Genomic DNA, 16,451 nt, shown 5'->3' on the forward strand with positions numbered 1-16,451 from the left:
TCCTAGAAGCAGAACTTAAACTCCTTATCGTGTGGTGTAACCATAAATGCATAGTTTGAAGAAACAGAGGAGTAGTTCCTATTGTGAACATGTGAGAATCTTAAGAAACAAAATACTAAAAGAATACTGAAATGGAATTACTCAAGAATTATTCAATACTTCAGTCACCTTGGTTCATTTAAAGAGGGAAAAACATGAACCAGGGCACTATTTAACTTACGGGTGTAGATTAATAGTAAAAAAATCCAGCTGGTAGTAACCTCGAGAGGCCCTGTTGATTTAGTCTGTCCCAAAACAAGATCAAGTACAGCTGTATCCTTGCTGACAGACCATGATCTCCAGGGACAGAAACACCAACCCTGCTGAGGCACTCTCTATTTTAGCAGGTGTAAGTGAGACCTGGAACAGTCTTCCTAATATCTGAAGTCCTTTTGCTGCAGTTTACACCAACTATTACTTCCTGATCCCAGCACGGATTATCACTCCAGTTATCTTTGCAGCAGCCTTTCACATATTTGAAGCTGTTACCATAATAGTGAACTACAGAAATACGCATAATGCACTTTAAAAGTAATTCTGAGCCAACATAGGGACATAAACTGGAAACGACTAATGTATTTTTGCCATTACAAGATCAACTAAGTGACGACTGAGTCGGAATTATCATTTCATTAGCTGAGACTGATTTATAGCAAAATTCAACATTTTCATGGCCTATGAGCCAAGTGCAACAGTTAAAACACAGAACTATGAATCAGATCTGAACATTGTGACACTATGTGGTTTTCCCTGAACTTCACACATTCTAGAATAAGACCTGAAGCAGGTTTTAGGTATTTTTAGTAATGAAGTTTTGCCATCTTTAAGCTGAATATAATGATTCTTGGACTCACTGCAAAATGAATTTTGATATATGGCAAAAATGACAGACCACAAAATGGTTAACAGGTAGTTCGATCCCCTTTCTTCTACAAATGTATTACTCAACCAAAAAAACTCCCATCTTCCCTCAGCTAGACCACTGAAAAACAACACATCAATCATAAGATTGAAGGGGAGAAATGTAAGGTTTAAAAAAATGGCAGAAACTGTGCAACTGAATGTTTTGTATCAAAAAAAATCTCTTACTTCTGGCATTACCAGCATCCTCCTCTAGTGAGAATATATACAATAAACAACTCCAAAAGAAATAGTAAATTTCAGTTTCCTCAGGTTTTGCTTCAAGTTGGCTCCTACCTGCCTCCACATCTGAATATGGAAAATTAATTTTAAAAATCACTTTAACACTGAAGATTTTAACACACTGAAGACTTCATAGAAGCCAGAAACTGTTATTTTTAAATGAAGTTTTCATATGACTCACTATTCCAAACCATTCAGAAAGCCATGGCTGTTGGCAGAAACAGACTAGTTTTGTCAACTCTTATACAGGAGATACTTCAAATAAGCACAGAAAGACTTTCAGGCCGCAAACTTTGACCTGCCTTTAGGATCTGAGACTCTGACAAGGTGTTTGTAATTCTCACTTGCCCATTGATCTGAATGTTTTTTCCTTTTCAGATGTTTGCCTCGCTGCACCTTGATTATTGCCAAACCACATCAGGTTTATGTGTATGAATTTGTAAAAGAACAACTCATTTAAAGGAAAAAAAATAACGTTATAGGGAGTAACTAAAGAACCAAATATTGTAAGAATTTTTTTTAAACTATCTTTTCATACTCCACGTCACCAAACGCCCCGCCTGCCGCTCCGTACGGCCAAGCAGCACAACCCCGAGGCCGGAGCGGCTCCTGGGACACCCGCTGCCCCCTCAGCCGAGCGGCCGCAGCACAACCTCCCCCGGAGGGACCCGGCCCGGCCACCACAGCCGCTCTGCGCTTTGTTCTCTGCCCAGCCCCGGCCGCCCCGCTCCCCGCCCGGGCCTCAGCCTGACACGTACCACCTGCACGGCGCAGCCTCGCCCCGCCGCCCGGGGGGGCACAGGGCGGCGCGATGCGGCGGGGCTCCCGCCGGCTCTCCCCGCCTCCGCCATGGCCGCCTCCGCCCCTCAGGGCGGGGAGGGCTCCCTCACCGCCGGGGTGTCCCTGGCCGGGCCGGGGGGGGCGGCTGCCTCACACGTACCGCCGCACGCCGGCGGGGGGCTGCGCCGTTCCCCCCGCGTTTCTCCTCGGGCCGCCCCGCTCCCTCCTCAGGGCCGCGCCGCCGCCCCCCCCCGCTCCCGCCTCGTCCCCTCAGGCCGCTCGCGCACCGAGCGGCGCGGCGGGAAACCCCAGCGGGAGGAACGACGATCGAGGAGGCGGCTGGAGCGGCCGGAAGCGCCGCTGAGCGACGCTCTAGGTCGGCAGCGAGGAGCGGGAGGGCGGCTGCGGCCTTGCCTGCGAGCCGGGGGGGGCCTGGGGGGAGCTGGGGAACAGCCGCGGGCATCGCTGGCTCAAGGGGGAGCCGGGGCTGCTTTTTTAAAGTTTTACAACGTTTTCTCTTCGCTGCGGGGCCACCCCCGGCCTGGCTCGGGGCGTGCGGGTCCTGTCTGTGCAGACGCTGATTCCCTCAATGGTGCCTCCGGTTTCCCACCTGTTCTCTACTTAACGTTTTCCACTTGTGTCTCTCCAGTCAGTACTTTTCTTGGTTAAGGCTGGTCTGTTCAGTGCTACCATTGCCTTTTTTATTTTTTAATAAGCTTTTAAAATTGGAAAATACTCGGTGGTGGTAACGATATCATTATTGATAATTTACTTACTGAAACTATGATTGTGCAACCACTTACTCCCTTGGAAGCATTCACAACGAAAAGGGACTGCCAGGCCAGGTCCTATACAACAACTTATTCAGAATTTTTAAAATTTGCACAAAGCAATCTTTGTTCAGCAAAATCCTGAGATTATCCCTTGTTTATCTGAAGAGCCTGTTAAACAGCTAGACAATTCAAGGAGCAAACAGAGCAGAGTTATCTTAAAATGTTTGTTGGCACACAAATCTGAGAACCGAGGAGGTGAGGAAGATGGCCAAGCTGTAATTCACCCGCAGAATCTATTTCAAATTATCTACACCGCTTCTCTCCGTCCAGCCTGAGTTCAATCTCTCTGCGAACAGCACTGCTAAATATGATCATTTCTTTTCCTGGCGACGAAGGCTGCTAGCACTTTTACGCTGCCTGCATGCCTTGCTTTATCTAAGAAAGTGTAGCAGAGTATTGCTTTACTCGAGCTGAACCAAACAAAAGTCCTAGTCAGGGACCAGTGCCTCATTATGCGAAGCAGTCTACAAAATGCAGAGCAAAGCCCAGGCCTCCTTCCCCGAGGAAAACAGAGAACCAATCAAAACCACCAGAAATGTTTTCTGAGTTATGTTCTGTAGCTGACCACAGAGGGTAATTAAATACAAACATCTATTTAAAATGTGATTTTCATTTGGGGGGATTTTGGACGGACTTTTAAAGGCCACAAGCACGCGAAAACTATTCAGTGGGATTTTCAGCACAAACCAGGCGTCCAGCTTCCATTGAGGGAGTTGTTACCTACTGGCTTTTGAAAATCTAGCAGGCATTTCTGTGTTCTTGGGCAACTAAAGAGTTTTCAAAATATAGTCTGTTATTTCAGAGCCGATTCTTCTTTCGTGTGGGTCAGAATGGAAGATCTCCTAATGCTGCCATGACAAACTCATTAGAAGCAAGCAAAAAATGGTTTGGTCCTACTTCCAATTGCTGTACTTCAAAGAGAGTGGTAGGGAACAGCACTCAAAGCAGTTCTTACAGCTAAAAGCATTACAGAATCAAAGGCATTTCTCACCATACTAGTTTTTAGCTTTTACTTCTGATAAAACAATCTCTTGAGGATCATTACCGTGAACCTAAAACTTGCACATTCTGGAGGCTTCAGCTATCAAATAGAAATTTCCCTCATCTTGTTGGAAAGACTATCTAGAAAGTGGTTTTGCTTTCTTTACACTTAATTCTGTCATTTCAAAAATGACACAGACTGGTTATAGTACAGACAGCTTAGACGAGCTAACTTCTGAGATCTCAACTGATTTCACTGGGAGTTTAGGAAAAAAAAAAAGATAAAAAAGGACTTCTTGTGTAGGATACCACTAGGGTTATTTAGGCCAAGTAGTCTTTGGTTTAGTTTCTTTTGAGAAGGTTAAACTGTAACTGAAGGGGTAAGAGAGTATCCTTACAAAGGTTGTGGAACATGTGGGCAACTTAATTTAGTTGTATCTTTATGGGAAAAACAGAAAGAGTATAGAGTTTTCTTCTAACACGTTTATCACTGAATTTACACGATTCAGTACTGAAGTATTTCCAGAACGCACCATGTTGAAAGGATCATTCAACAGAGTCGGTAAAATATTCAGCTTACAGCTGGTTTTGAAACCACTTCTATCCAAAGAATGCTTTGAGCTTCCAGAAATGTTCCATTATTTTCATAAAGCATCACAGAGTGGCAAGAAAAGAAGGATGCAATATTTCACATTATAGCACTATAGGGCAGCTGTCATGAGACTGGATCAACCTTGTTGTTCCTGACAAATACCTACTAGCCTGTCCTCAAAGGCCTTCCTCCAACAACGGAGGCTTTATAAAATCCTCAGACAATATATTGCAGTCCTCACCATCTTTACCCTGAGAAAGAATTTCTTAATATTTCACCTAGCTCTTGCTGCGATTTCAAAGCTCCATCAAATTTGGCAGGCTGAGATCTTTCCCCCCCTAGCAAAAAGATCCAGACATTTATCATCTCCCCAGTTTCAGAGCTGTTGAGCCTGAGCCTACTCCCTAACTTTTCCGTTTTAGCAAGAAGCTTCTGTATGTCTCCCTGCACAGACAAAAGTCTTCGGCTCCCAAGATACAGTTCCTCAGTTTGAGTCCTCTGTTAGTAGAAGGCATTTTAATACTTTCCCTTAGATAAAAATTATCCTCCTTTCCTCCTACCTTAGTTGACTCTGCACTTTGACCACATTTTAGGCCAGATGTGAAAAGTTCTGCAGGGCTGTTTAAAAAAAAAAAAAAAAAAAGAAAAATTCAAACCTTAGGACCCTATCCTGCTTTTTTGCAGGCCTAAAAGAAGATAGCCGTTTCATAATCAAACACACTGAGTCAATACAAACACAGAGGCCAGTAACCTGCCAAAGATAAGACTAGACTCTTACAAAAGACACAGCCTAACATCCCTTAAGCCTGTGTCTCTGCCCTGAGAGGCTCCCTCAGCCCCCTCCTTAGGGGTCCTCTGATAGCCCTCTCCCCAGTGTTTTATCCCCTGCAGCTGTGTGCCTTCTCAGCTGCTTTCTTGCTAATGCCTGTCTTAACCCTTTCTTTGCCTGGTAGGGCTTGCAAACTCCATCCCAAATCCATTAGTCCTTATCCATCTCACACACAGAAAACGAGCCATTCCCTTCCTCTCCACAGCCACCATTTACGTATTTGCAGATCATTGTTACGTTTACCCCCATCCTGCTCTCTTGTTTAGGTTATGCGCATCTGATTCATTCAGTCCTTCCTCACTGGTCATGCTTTAGACCTCTGTTTATTCTCATCGCTCTCTTCTGGACTTTCTCTGGGCACTTTGCATCTCTGCTGGGGAATGAGACCCAGCGGCAGAGCCCGTGTCCCCATGGGGGCCGTACCAGTGCTGGGCAGACCAGGATTACATCCCACATCTTCCAAGCCCTGCTCCTGTTTGCACAGCTTAGTGCAGTGTTTGCCTTTTTCACAATGGCTTGACACTGTTGACTCCTAATCAGCTTGGGATCTGTTATATCCCCTAGATCTTTTTCTGCATGAGGGAAACAGTATTTTAACAGTTTTATTCCAGTCAGCCACATGAGAAGAAAATGACTGAAGTAGTGTGAGTGAGATTATCTGCTTTGTGCTTCAATACCAGAATTGTTTACTGGTTTCCAATTAGTTACATGTGTACACCCTGTTAAGGGAGTTGCTAATGCCTTCCTTCGGCCTTCGAGCCTTTATTACTAGTGGGGACTAGTACCTAAGAGTTATTTGGGCCAATTTCCCTGTGTACTCAAGACTTCAAATACTCAGCCGAAATTGCAGGACTAATGGCTCTGAATAAAACCTCTTCTAATTTAGGCATATTGAGTTTGAATACCGTCACTGAAAAATGCTGTTGCTCTTTAGAGAAGAGCTGTTGTGTGATACATTTCTCTCTTTGAAAAATTAGCTGCCGTTATAAAGGATGTTGCTGTTGCTTGTTTCTTTTTTTCAGATGAGTCAATCTGAAGAAGCCCACGGTTGTTTTTATGAGTTGGCAAATGTCACAAATATTCTGTTAACAGGAGTACTGGACTTGGGTACCTTTGTGGGTGAACTAGAAAGATCCCATTCATTTCGGTACCAGTCCGCACCTCCAAACAGAACACTCCCCCCGACCACCACCCGTCATCCCGCTCCCTGTGCACTCTCATTTCACGTTCTCTCATCGGCTGGCTGGGCTGCATTGCAATTTTGCGCAGGTTCCCTCTTCTGCCTTGGCCGTTCTCTTAGCTGCTCTAGTTCAGGCTGTTGAGTATACCTTTATATTTACTGTGGGTTTGTGGCATTAAGTCTGCAGGAGATAAGGTAGCGGCGAGGGAGAGGCACAGTTCTTCCACAGAATTGAAAAAGATCGGTGCAGATTCTCCTTTGCCTAGGGCTTCAATAATTGAGCAATCTTATGCAAAGTGAGACTTTTATTTGGCAATCTTAAAGGACATTTCTATAGCATGCTATATTTTTAAAATACAATAGAAGAAACATCTTTATTTTTTAGCTGGTGAAATCTGGAGAATCCGGTGACAGGCAACTGACTATGGTCTAGTCACCTCAGTTAATACAGTTGAGTTTTGTTATTAAGTAACCAATCTGAAACTCAGTAAAGTAATAATGGTATTTTCCTTACTTACCCAAAAAGCTTTATAAGTAAGTTATTTGGAAGGAAAAAAATCTTATTTACAAAAGATAGCAAGACTCAGATAATGGAAATAGATAAAAGTTAGCCTTGAAATCCCATTCTCCTAATCTTGACAAGTTCCTGTGTGCCACAAGTGATAACCCTTGAGAATCAAAGCTTCTACTTAAGGAAGAATAAACCTTTAGAAAGTTCGGTTTAGGTTTTTTGTTTTTCAAAACCATACCTCTGTTTCATCTTCTTGATGGCTGAGGTGTTAAACACTTATGAAATAAAGTTATGCTAGAGGGCTGAGGAAAGTAGGTGGAATTCAATATTTCCCAAAGATTCACTGGGAAATTCATACTGTCCACAGTCAGAATTTTGTTGAACTTCAGTACCTTTGGGAGCTTAAACTTCTTTGTATATAAGTACAGGAAGCATCTGACATTTTAAGATGGGAAAGTGCTTAAAGAAATAAATCATATCCCTACAAAGGAATGTATACATAGCAGGAACTGGGATGTGTATAATATACAGAGATCCACAAGACAATGTATTGGATGCACATCTTTATATGACATACAGACAGGAAAGGAAATGAGTAATATTTTGAATTATGAATTAGCCAAAGGCCTCTGAAGAAAGTATTACAAGAATTGTATAGCTCTAGAGAATACAGCAACATTTACTTAATACATCTTCATTGAAAATGGAATTCAATAGGTTCTTTAAATCTTTATACTACCCTATAAAATACATCTTACTATGTTATAGCTTATTATATCTTTTAATATCATTCTTAAAATACTAATCTACTCTGAAAAGTGGGTCTTAAAGTACAGTTTATTGTGACTAATTTTAATTTTCAAGCAAAAACTGTTTTTCCATTTTCCTGTAAATGTCAATTCCTCAGACTCACCCTGGGTTTTGAAATTTAAAGTTCTTTCAGGTTCATGCATCTTCAGTAAAACAGATTTTACAGCTTCATTAAGACTAATAATACTGCTGATAATACAAAGGCTAGTATAGTGAGCAGCTCGCTCCCTTACAGCTGTATTGGCTGTGTGTTGTAAAAGAATAGTAAAGATGTAATTCTTGTCAGAAAACTGGCCAGATGTGAGCAGAACAGAGACAGGAAACTGTTGTCTTTCAATGAAAAGCTGTTACTCCATTTTAATGTACTTTCTTTTCTGAATGTAACTGGCCTCGAGGCCGGGAAGGCCTTTGAACAGCCTGACAAATGCGCTGCTAACCTGGGGACCTCCTGCTCCACGAGGAAAGAAGCCAACAAGCTGTGCAAGTGATATCTGGGATGGTTTGTTCCTACCTCATCCCATCATGCAAGTGGAATCTGGGATGGCTTGTTCCTACCTCGTCCCATCACGCGTGTGGTCCCCGGGCTGGGGGAGGGATGTGAGATCATCAAGTCCAGACTCACGATAGGAATGTGCTCAAGTTGGGCCACCAAGCTGTGGTGGGGAGGAGGAGGTGATGGCACCTCCAGGCTCTCGGACCTGCCCAGCTCCCCAGCTCTTCCCTGGATTTGGGGGAACTGAGGAGAAGCCTTAGCCCCATACAGCATTGGGGACTGCGGGGGCTGCCGGCACTGGGGTACGTGAGAGGGAAAGGGAGGTCTGGACCTCTTTAGACCTCAGAAAATCTATCTGTGTAATAATCCTTTCAAAGGACATTACCAATTCACAATAATTTTGTGTGAATAAACTGACAATTGTGTCAAGTTTTTTTTTTTTTCGTAAGGTATGGCATCTTCTGTGACATACTACAGATAGAATTTGGCTATCAAAACTGTTTTAGGAGTAGGTCTACGGAGACTACATTGTTGTGCTAGCAGGATATAAGAGATGACAGTAAATTATTTCATTGTGTAGAGGCTCCCTGGTAACATCATCCTGATGCCATTAGAGCCTGCAATAAACCATCATACACAAAAGACTCTGCTTCTCCCTCTCTGTGACAAAATCCTTACTCATCTGCTTCTGCTGAATACTCTTATTCTTTCCATTATCAACGCAGCTACTTAACTTCTATCTAAACTTTCCCTTCCCAAATAAGGTACTCCTTTTTTTTTTTTCTACTGAGAGAGATTTTCTACTGAGAGAGAGATTTAATTTCACCATCTGGGAAGCCAAGATCCTCATTTTGACTTCAAGTGAAATCAACTAAAAATAGCATTTTGCTAACATTGCTTCTTGTGCTGTGTCCAATACTCTGCCTATTGAGACAGAGTTTAAGGATGTGTAGGTGTCCAGCTCCATTGATAGCATTGGCCTAGAGGCAGATCCTGAAGGTATTTAAATACTGGAGTATCCGTATATGCATAAGAGAAGTATCATTTTTTTTTAAATCTCTAAACTATACAAAGTTATATTTGTTAGTGTTCTCATCTTGGGTTCTCAAATTATTTACGCACCCAACAACCCATGTGCCAGTTGTAGTTATCATGCCAGTAAACTTGAACTTTGACATTTCATACCATTGCAGAACCTTGGTATGTGCATTCTGTTATCTTCCCACCACCCCTGCAGTTGCTCTTCATTACTGTCAGTGCTTATGAGTTAGAAAACTACATTCTGTTTGGGCCAATTAACTGGTTGGAGAGAGCGGTTCTTCTGGGATCCCCACTAGCTGTATAGCATGAGCCATCACCTACTGACTCATTAAATAAACCTGACCTCCGCTACATTTTTCAAAGCAGCAAATTCTTCTTTCTCAGTTGACAAACCTGCAAAAACTCTTCAGACTTTTGAGTATTCCAGTCTCTTATGACAATCGAATGGGAAAAGACATTGTGTAGCCAGTTAAATGAGGGCTTTTGTATGAATCATTGTCATAATTACTTTATATGCATTTTCATGTGTTTAGGATGCTGTCTTCCTAAACGCCAGGGAAGAAGAATACCAGCAGAGGAAACAGTCCTTGTGCTGCTTCAATATTGTGACTCGCAGCCTGTCTGAAGGCACAACAAAGACTGGATTGTGCAAGTGCCCAGCTGATCCAACAAGCAATGAATTAGTGAGCAATGGTCAACAGTGAAGGAGTGGATATCACAGGGGGCGATTCAAAAAGGTTATAGTGCTGTGAAGTGAGGGAGGCATGAAATGAAATAGAGCTAGAGATGCAAAGATAATCAACCATTTGGGTTAGTTCTACATTTTTTCCCCCTTGAAATGGTCCTTCCTTTTTGGATAAAACAGAAAAAAGAATACGACTGGAATGGTAAGAGAAAAATCTTCCCATATGGAAAAAAGTAATCTCATTCTTGCAGTCTAAAAGAAGGATAAATTAAAAACAACATGTGATCTACATGATGAATGAGATCTCCAGAATTCTGGTTAGAAGACTGGTTAGCAAGCATGAGATAGGTCACTGTCAGGGGAAAAAAGTACAGACTGACAGATTTTTGTGTCCATTCAGATATGTGGGTCCACTTAAGGCCCAACCCAGTCTTGTCAGCATGAGACTTAGGAAGAGAAGAATGAGAAAGTTATATGAATAACAAGAAGCTTCCTCTAGTTCTACATTGGAGCACAAGTATCCAGTGAAATCAACTGCAGGGAGGATTCCCTTTCCTTCAAAGTCTTACACTGGTCTTCTTACCCTTGGATGAATTTGATTGGATTTTCAGCCAGAATCCTGTCTGAGAAAGCAGGAGATACATAGATGTACATGTTACCAAGACAGCAAAGCTCAGATTTGGTACTTAAGTACTGCTTCAAGGACTTCTCCCAAAAGCATTAAAAGAGAGTGAGTTTGGGTGACCACAGCATCTTCTAAAAATATTAAAATGTATTCTGGCTTCATTGTGTTCCTGCATAAAAATACTTTCTAGTTTGTTAGTCATTACTTGTCAGTTTTCATTTCATGGCTTGTCGCTGTCCTTGGGACATTTCAAATTGAGATCTTTTAGTCTCAACAAGGCCTGTTACCATCCCTTCAAGCTTTCATGTCGCTCTGGCTTTGCCACTGCTCTCGCAACAATAAATTGGCAGAGCACTGTCGATTTGTGTCATTTGATTTTCAGAGTTCCTCAGCAACTAAATTCAGCATCATAATATAGAGAAATTACTTCCAGAAGGTCATGCAAGGAACACGGTGGAGACGTGGACAGAGAACCCAACTTGCCTTTTCCTCAGTCCACTACTACTTAATCAGTGGAGCATTTACGTGGTCAGATTAGTTGGCACCCAAATGAGAGTGTAATCTGACCTAATAAAGTTGCGATGGCCAAAACATGAAATAAAAACAAACCAGAACAGTCTCTTTCAGCAGATGTATTGTTTGCCATCTGGAAATTTTGCAGAATTGCTTCTCATCTCAGCTTCAGGTATCTTTGGAGGAGTTTTCTTGCTGCTGAGCTGGGTGATGCTAAAAGGCCCTTTACTCCTTCCTTCGGATACATCTGCCCTGCAAATCCTGCCACAAAGCAGCACAAAAGGCCCTGCTTTGTGGAGCTGCACAGATCTGGTTTCATGATCCGATCCATTGTTTTTCCTTGAGCTAACATGTAATAATGTCGCAATTTAGTTGGACAGTCCCTGATCTGCTTTAATCAGAATTAGTGCTGTTCCTCCCTGAATGTTGCTGATCGGAATGCTGTGCAGACAGATCAGGTACATACAGAGAGCTCTTTTAGTTTTTTCTCTGTTAATGCTGCAATATTTGGTAAGACATCACTCATCTAGTGAGTGATCGAGTTTAAGAAGAAATGAACATTCACGTACTGTTAATAACAACTGGGCAAACCTTCTAGTAAAACTGCCATTTTATTTGGGGGAGGAAGTTTGTCATATAAAAACTATCTTATGGGCCAAATCTGGCTCACAGGAGCTTGTCAGCCTTGCTCTCGAAAATCAGTCATCAGATCTGTGGTTGATCTGAGCTCTGAAAATACCTGCTATTGAAAATTAAGTGTGAAATTTGAAAATGATTAAGTTGAATTATTTATCTTGTTAGTTCATCGTGTCTGCAAAAATATTCTCTTCTCTTCTAGTAACCTAGCAATGAATACACAGTGCACAACTATTTTTTCACAATTTGTAGGAGAGTTGCATTGAAATGCATGTCAGTGTCTTTATTTCACGACAGGCATGTAGCAAACAACACTGCAAATATTTGTTTATCCTGGCAAGGGCTGGATTTGTCTAGTGTAACTTCCATTAGTTTTGCCTAAGTTCTGAAGCAGAAAGGAAAATATATTCTTGTTGTCAGATCAGTGTTACAAATATTCTCTTTAGCTTTGTTTTTATTATGATAGGTGACTACTCACGGATTGGGGCCTGTGTCCTCTGCTATCAGATTCTCCCACAATGTACTGGAAACTGGTGAGTATGTTCGAAGAGCTACTGATTGCACAGGCTGAGTCTACAGGTTGCAGACTGCACAGGAGCTGGAGGAACCAGAGAAAATGAAAAACTAAGCCAGCCAAGAGGATATGCATCAAGATAAATATCAGCTTCACCAGTGGCATAAATTACGTTTTCTAAAACAGGAAATTAATGTTCATTAGATGGTAGAAATAAACAACTGGTCCTCTTGAAAAGTCCTCAGATTAAATGCTGGGTTTCTGAGTACTTTTTGGCAGACATTTTAAATACCTAGGTTATTGTGAAATGAAAAGAAAACACTAATTCTTGTGGATGAAATGCACAGGACTATCCCCAAAACAACAATATGCTGAGGCCTCTTTAGAGGTTTTTGGTTTTGACTGAAGCTTTATCCGCTCTCAGGCATGCGAGCGTGAGTTAATGCCTGCAACCCAGAGGAGTCTCTGGGCTTAGGCACTAAATCCTCTGCCTGGGTCCCCAGGTCCTGAGACAGCCTTGCTGTGTGGGATGGCAAATGATCTGTGTTTCTGAGCCATCTTTTGTGCTTTGTGTTACCTTTTTGATCCTCTCAATAGGCTGCTTGTGTCCAGACATCATTCCCTTCCTTGCTTTTCAGTTTGATGTGTAAAGAGTAAAACTGCAAATTCCTGTCTGCATGGGCTGAGTTGCTTAACAGCTTAAGGTGTTTGGAGGGGGGGATATGGTGAGAGAAAAGCACAGGAACCATTGCTACTGTGATGCTGTGGCCCTTGGCTTGATGAAAACCAAGCGGTATGGTTTGGGAAAAAGGTGTTTGGTGTCCTAAAGCTATGGTTTTAGCACTATCACAGAGCATAGGTTTAATCCTTACTCCACTTTAGACTACTTGGGCTGAGATTACGCCTCACTCAGCCTCCCAAATCTGCCTGTATTTTAGCTGGCTGAGGTGCTTAAATTAAGAACAGCGTAGCCAGGAGTGGAGTCTCCCTCTGCAGTCGGCGTGGAGAGGCAGGCGCTGGCAAAGGTGAGTCGGCTCTTACCTGGGCTGGGTTCCCAGTCTCGGTCACACAGAGGGGCTTCGCTCCCCGCTGCCGCTGGAGACCCCCGGGAGGAGAGGATGCCCGACTTCCCTGCTTAAAGGCTCCTGTTAGTCCCATGTCTTACCCCGCTCCGAATCTGTGAGATGGAAATAAAGACCATGAGGAGAAAGGGACATTTATTTGACAGCAACTGGAGGTGTAGAAATTAAAAAATATGTATATATATATACACACATTGGCCAAACTACTGATTTGCCTTAAATGTATCATTATTCTTGGTATATGAACTTCCCCGCCCGCAGAGGTAGCGTCCCTGTATTCACAGTCCCTTGTGCAGTGGGAGCCAAAAGGTGTAACTTCAGGTTCACCTGCTCGTTTGGCCACATCACAAGCCTGAGCACCCCCACTTTTTTATTTATTTATTTTGGCATAATGTCTTGTAATTAACTTGTCCAAATAATGATATTTTTTTTCCCAGAGTTTTCCTGGTTTTTTGACAATTAAGACTCTGAAAACACCTAAGCCTCACTTTTGTGCCTACAGCAAAATCCCTTGATTTGGTGGGAGCTGGTTGGGATCCTCACTCAAACATCCAGCGGCGGAAGCGGGATCGTGCGTGCGGTGGGAGCTGCCAGGTCGGTGGGGAGCTGTTTGTTTCCAGAGCCGCCTGTGTCCAAGGGGAGAGGGGCAGCTCCGCTCCCCCGCCCCCTCTTTCAGCACTTCTGCAATGCTGCCTCACTCCTCACAATGCAATCCCGACATTGACACTGTTCCATCAGAAATGCTGCTGCCCTACGACAGGATTTTGGGCATGCAGTTAACGCTAGCTTCTTCTAGGAACGGTTTGCTTATTTTGCTTTTAAATGCGTGTCGTTTTCTCTGACATTCCAAAAGCCAAAACTTGTCCATTTAAAACAAGAAAAGCAAGCTGTGAGTAGTAGTGATTTAGGAGTAATAGGAACTGTGCTCAGCTGTTAGTACTAGCAGAAGTAAGCAGGAATAAGCAGAAGCACGCAATTATGGATGGGTGTATTTTCATTACTAATTTTAATTTCATGAGAGCAAGTAACACGGTCCCCCTCACCACACACAGACATTTCCCACTGTCCATTCAGCCACTGAACCTCGCCCTGTTTTGCTACTCTGCTTACTCCTGTCTGCCCACTGGATTTACCTTACAAATTCAATTTTTTTTTCGTATTGCTTCTGTACTTATTTTCTTTTGTCCTCTCTGTGGCTTGTTTGAATTCTTACACAGCTCTCTTCTCCCTCCCGCTTTGCCATGCATGCTGTTTAGCTATGGCTTTGCTTTTCCAGAAAATACCCTGCTTCTCCTCCTTCCCCCTCCTCCTTTACAGTTTCAGATTTCCCTTCCTGGCAGGCAGCGAGGGGCTGCACACCACGCACCAGGGCTGCTCTCTAACCACAGGACCTGATTCACCTCCTGCAAGCTGAGTAGCGTGAAAATAAATCAGCTGAGAGGGAGCTGGTTGGGAGTTGCAAAACATGGGGACGCATGGCGAAACCAGCACATGGGCTGGGCAATGACCAGCCAGGCTCTCAAGGAGTTCGCAGTTCTCCCGTATATATTCCCTTTGGGACAGCAATGCTGAGTGAGACCTTTCAACAGATCAGCTCTGCCACACTGTTTAAACCAGCTCTGCACGCTCAGCTGAGGTGTGCTTAACCCCAAATCCTGCATCTGAAAGTGCCCTTACTGTGCCTTCCGGCTGGGTCCTGACTTGGCAGGGGAGTTTTGCCCCTAATACCTAGGATCTAAACGCAGCCGTGCTTTGAAGAAAATGTAAATCCAGATCTGAGCCTGAGCCCATCTCTAATCACCGCTTGGTCTTATTTTATCCAAATCTGCACGTTTGAGTGCTGAAGCAAATTAGTCACCGGTCCTTGAATAAGTTCTCCTCCTGCAGCCGCCTGTTCTCCAAGTCTTTTAAAGTCACCGCTGTTTGTGCCTGGGTTTGTAGCTCTGACGAGCAAATATTTAAAGTCAATTTAGAAGCGAGTGTCTGAAGTGACCGTGTAGGTCCTTATCTTTTGAGTTGCTCTTTGAGGAAGGCAATGGATCTTTATTGGGGTTCAAGTGTTTGAGTGCACGAAGCTGTTTCCAGAACCTGTATCTCCAGTCCTGCCACATTAGGCCAGTGTAGTAACTTAGTGACTGCTGTTTCCAGAGTAGTCTGAAGCCTTTTGCTGCAGAGGATCTATCTTTCCTTTCGACATGATACAGTATTTTCCCCCCAGATTTCAGTGAAGTTCTGCTCTTTCTGAATTGTAAACGCAAAAAAAATTACTGTTCAGAATGTTCTCTCTTGAAAAGATGTTTGCTTTTCACAGCTCGAACAGAAAACAGCTCAGTGCATCCAAAAGCTGCCTCACCCTTTGAGCGTGTTCCCAGATCTCAGCCAAGAGCACTACTATGGAATAGCTGTGAGTAGCCGGAAGAGCATTGTGGGGATTGAGATGCAAATGAGCAAACCAAACAGCCCCCTTCGCTGCAGAGGTTCCGTATCTCCTTCTGCCCCTCACTTCTGAACTGGGGGAGCCTTAACCTGGACGTGGCTCTGCAGCCGCAAGCCCGGGCTTTGCTCATCTGAGAGACTCAGCAGCTTGGGTCAGATGAAGAATTGCGCCAAGATCATGAAAGCGTAGAGTATAGGAGGGGCTTTCAAACCCCCATGTTGCCGTTACTTTTCTGGGTCCCCAGAACTAAATGCCGCTGCCTGTTCTGAGTTAAAAGGGGGAGAATAAAAGCCAGAGGTAGTAGCCACTGCAAAACAGCACACACTGTTCTGTATCTTAAAAGTTCCCAGTTTTCAGGCAGTTGCAAAAGTTCCGAAGCGTAATGTGAGCAGCTGCCTGCGCACTTGTTTGTTTTATCGAATGCAGAGAGTTAGAATATTGCAAAGGAAATCGGATACAGTAAAGTTGAGGGGCATGCAGAGGGTTGCACACATAAACATGCCGAGAAATAAAGCAATATGGTGTTTTCTCTGTGTGCTTTTCTTTCCACTATGAGGAGAGGAAGCAAAACATTCTTGTAAAGTCTCCTCCTAAAGAAATAATCAAGGCAATGAGATCTAAAGCCCGTGTCACTGCACATGATGAGGAGAATAAGGCATTTTGCATTATTGCATGTTGTCATCACTTTGCTCAGTGTTGTCCCTGCATGCTAATTACATGTTTACAT

At 43.3% G+C, this 16,451-nt stretch overlaps 1 protein-coding gene and 1 long non-coding RNA gene across 11 annotated transcripts in view; one reads left to right on the forward strand and one right to left on the reverse strand.

Moving 5' to 3' along the window:
• B3GNTL1 (UDP-GlcNAc:betaGal beta-1,3-N-acetylglucosaminyltransferase like 1) overlaps positions 1-14,491 on the reverse strand; it is a 130,003-nt gene extending 115,512 nt beyond the window's left edge. For 8 of the 10 annotated variants that reach the window (XR_010607219.1, XR_010607218.1, XR_010607220.1 and 5 more), the window contains exon 1: positions 1,941-2,210. Coding sequence is in view for 6 of the 10 variants with exons in the window: in XM_065647592.1 (XP_065503664.1) it covers positions 1,941-2,033 (93 nt within the window). In the remaining 4 variants the exon portion in view is untranslated. Of the gene's footprint in view, positions 1-1,940; positions 2,211-13,246; positions 13,383-14,420 lie in introns of those variants that run through there. The other 2 variants (XM_065647596.1, XM_065647595.1) reach the window with 2 other exon arrangements.
• On the forward strand, positions 2,189-16,216 carry LOC135995952 (uncharacterized). The gene is made up of 5 exons (XR_010607221.1): positions 2,189-2,338; positions 12,158-12,224; positions 13,144-13,230; positions 13,790-13,881; positions 15,599-16,216. It is a non-coding gene; the product is annotated as an uncharacterized LOC135995952 (long non-coding RNA).
• Positions 16,217-16,451: the final 235 nt, after the last annotated feature.

Source organism: Caloenas nicobarica, chromosome 18, assembly GCF_036013445.1.
Source record: "Caloenas nicobarica isolate bCalNic1 chromosome 18, bCalNic1.hap1, whole genome shotgun sequence".
Lineage (NCBI taxonomy): Eukaryota > Metazoa > Chordata > Aves > Columbiformes > Columbidae > Caloenas > Caloenas nicobarica.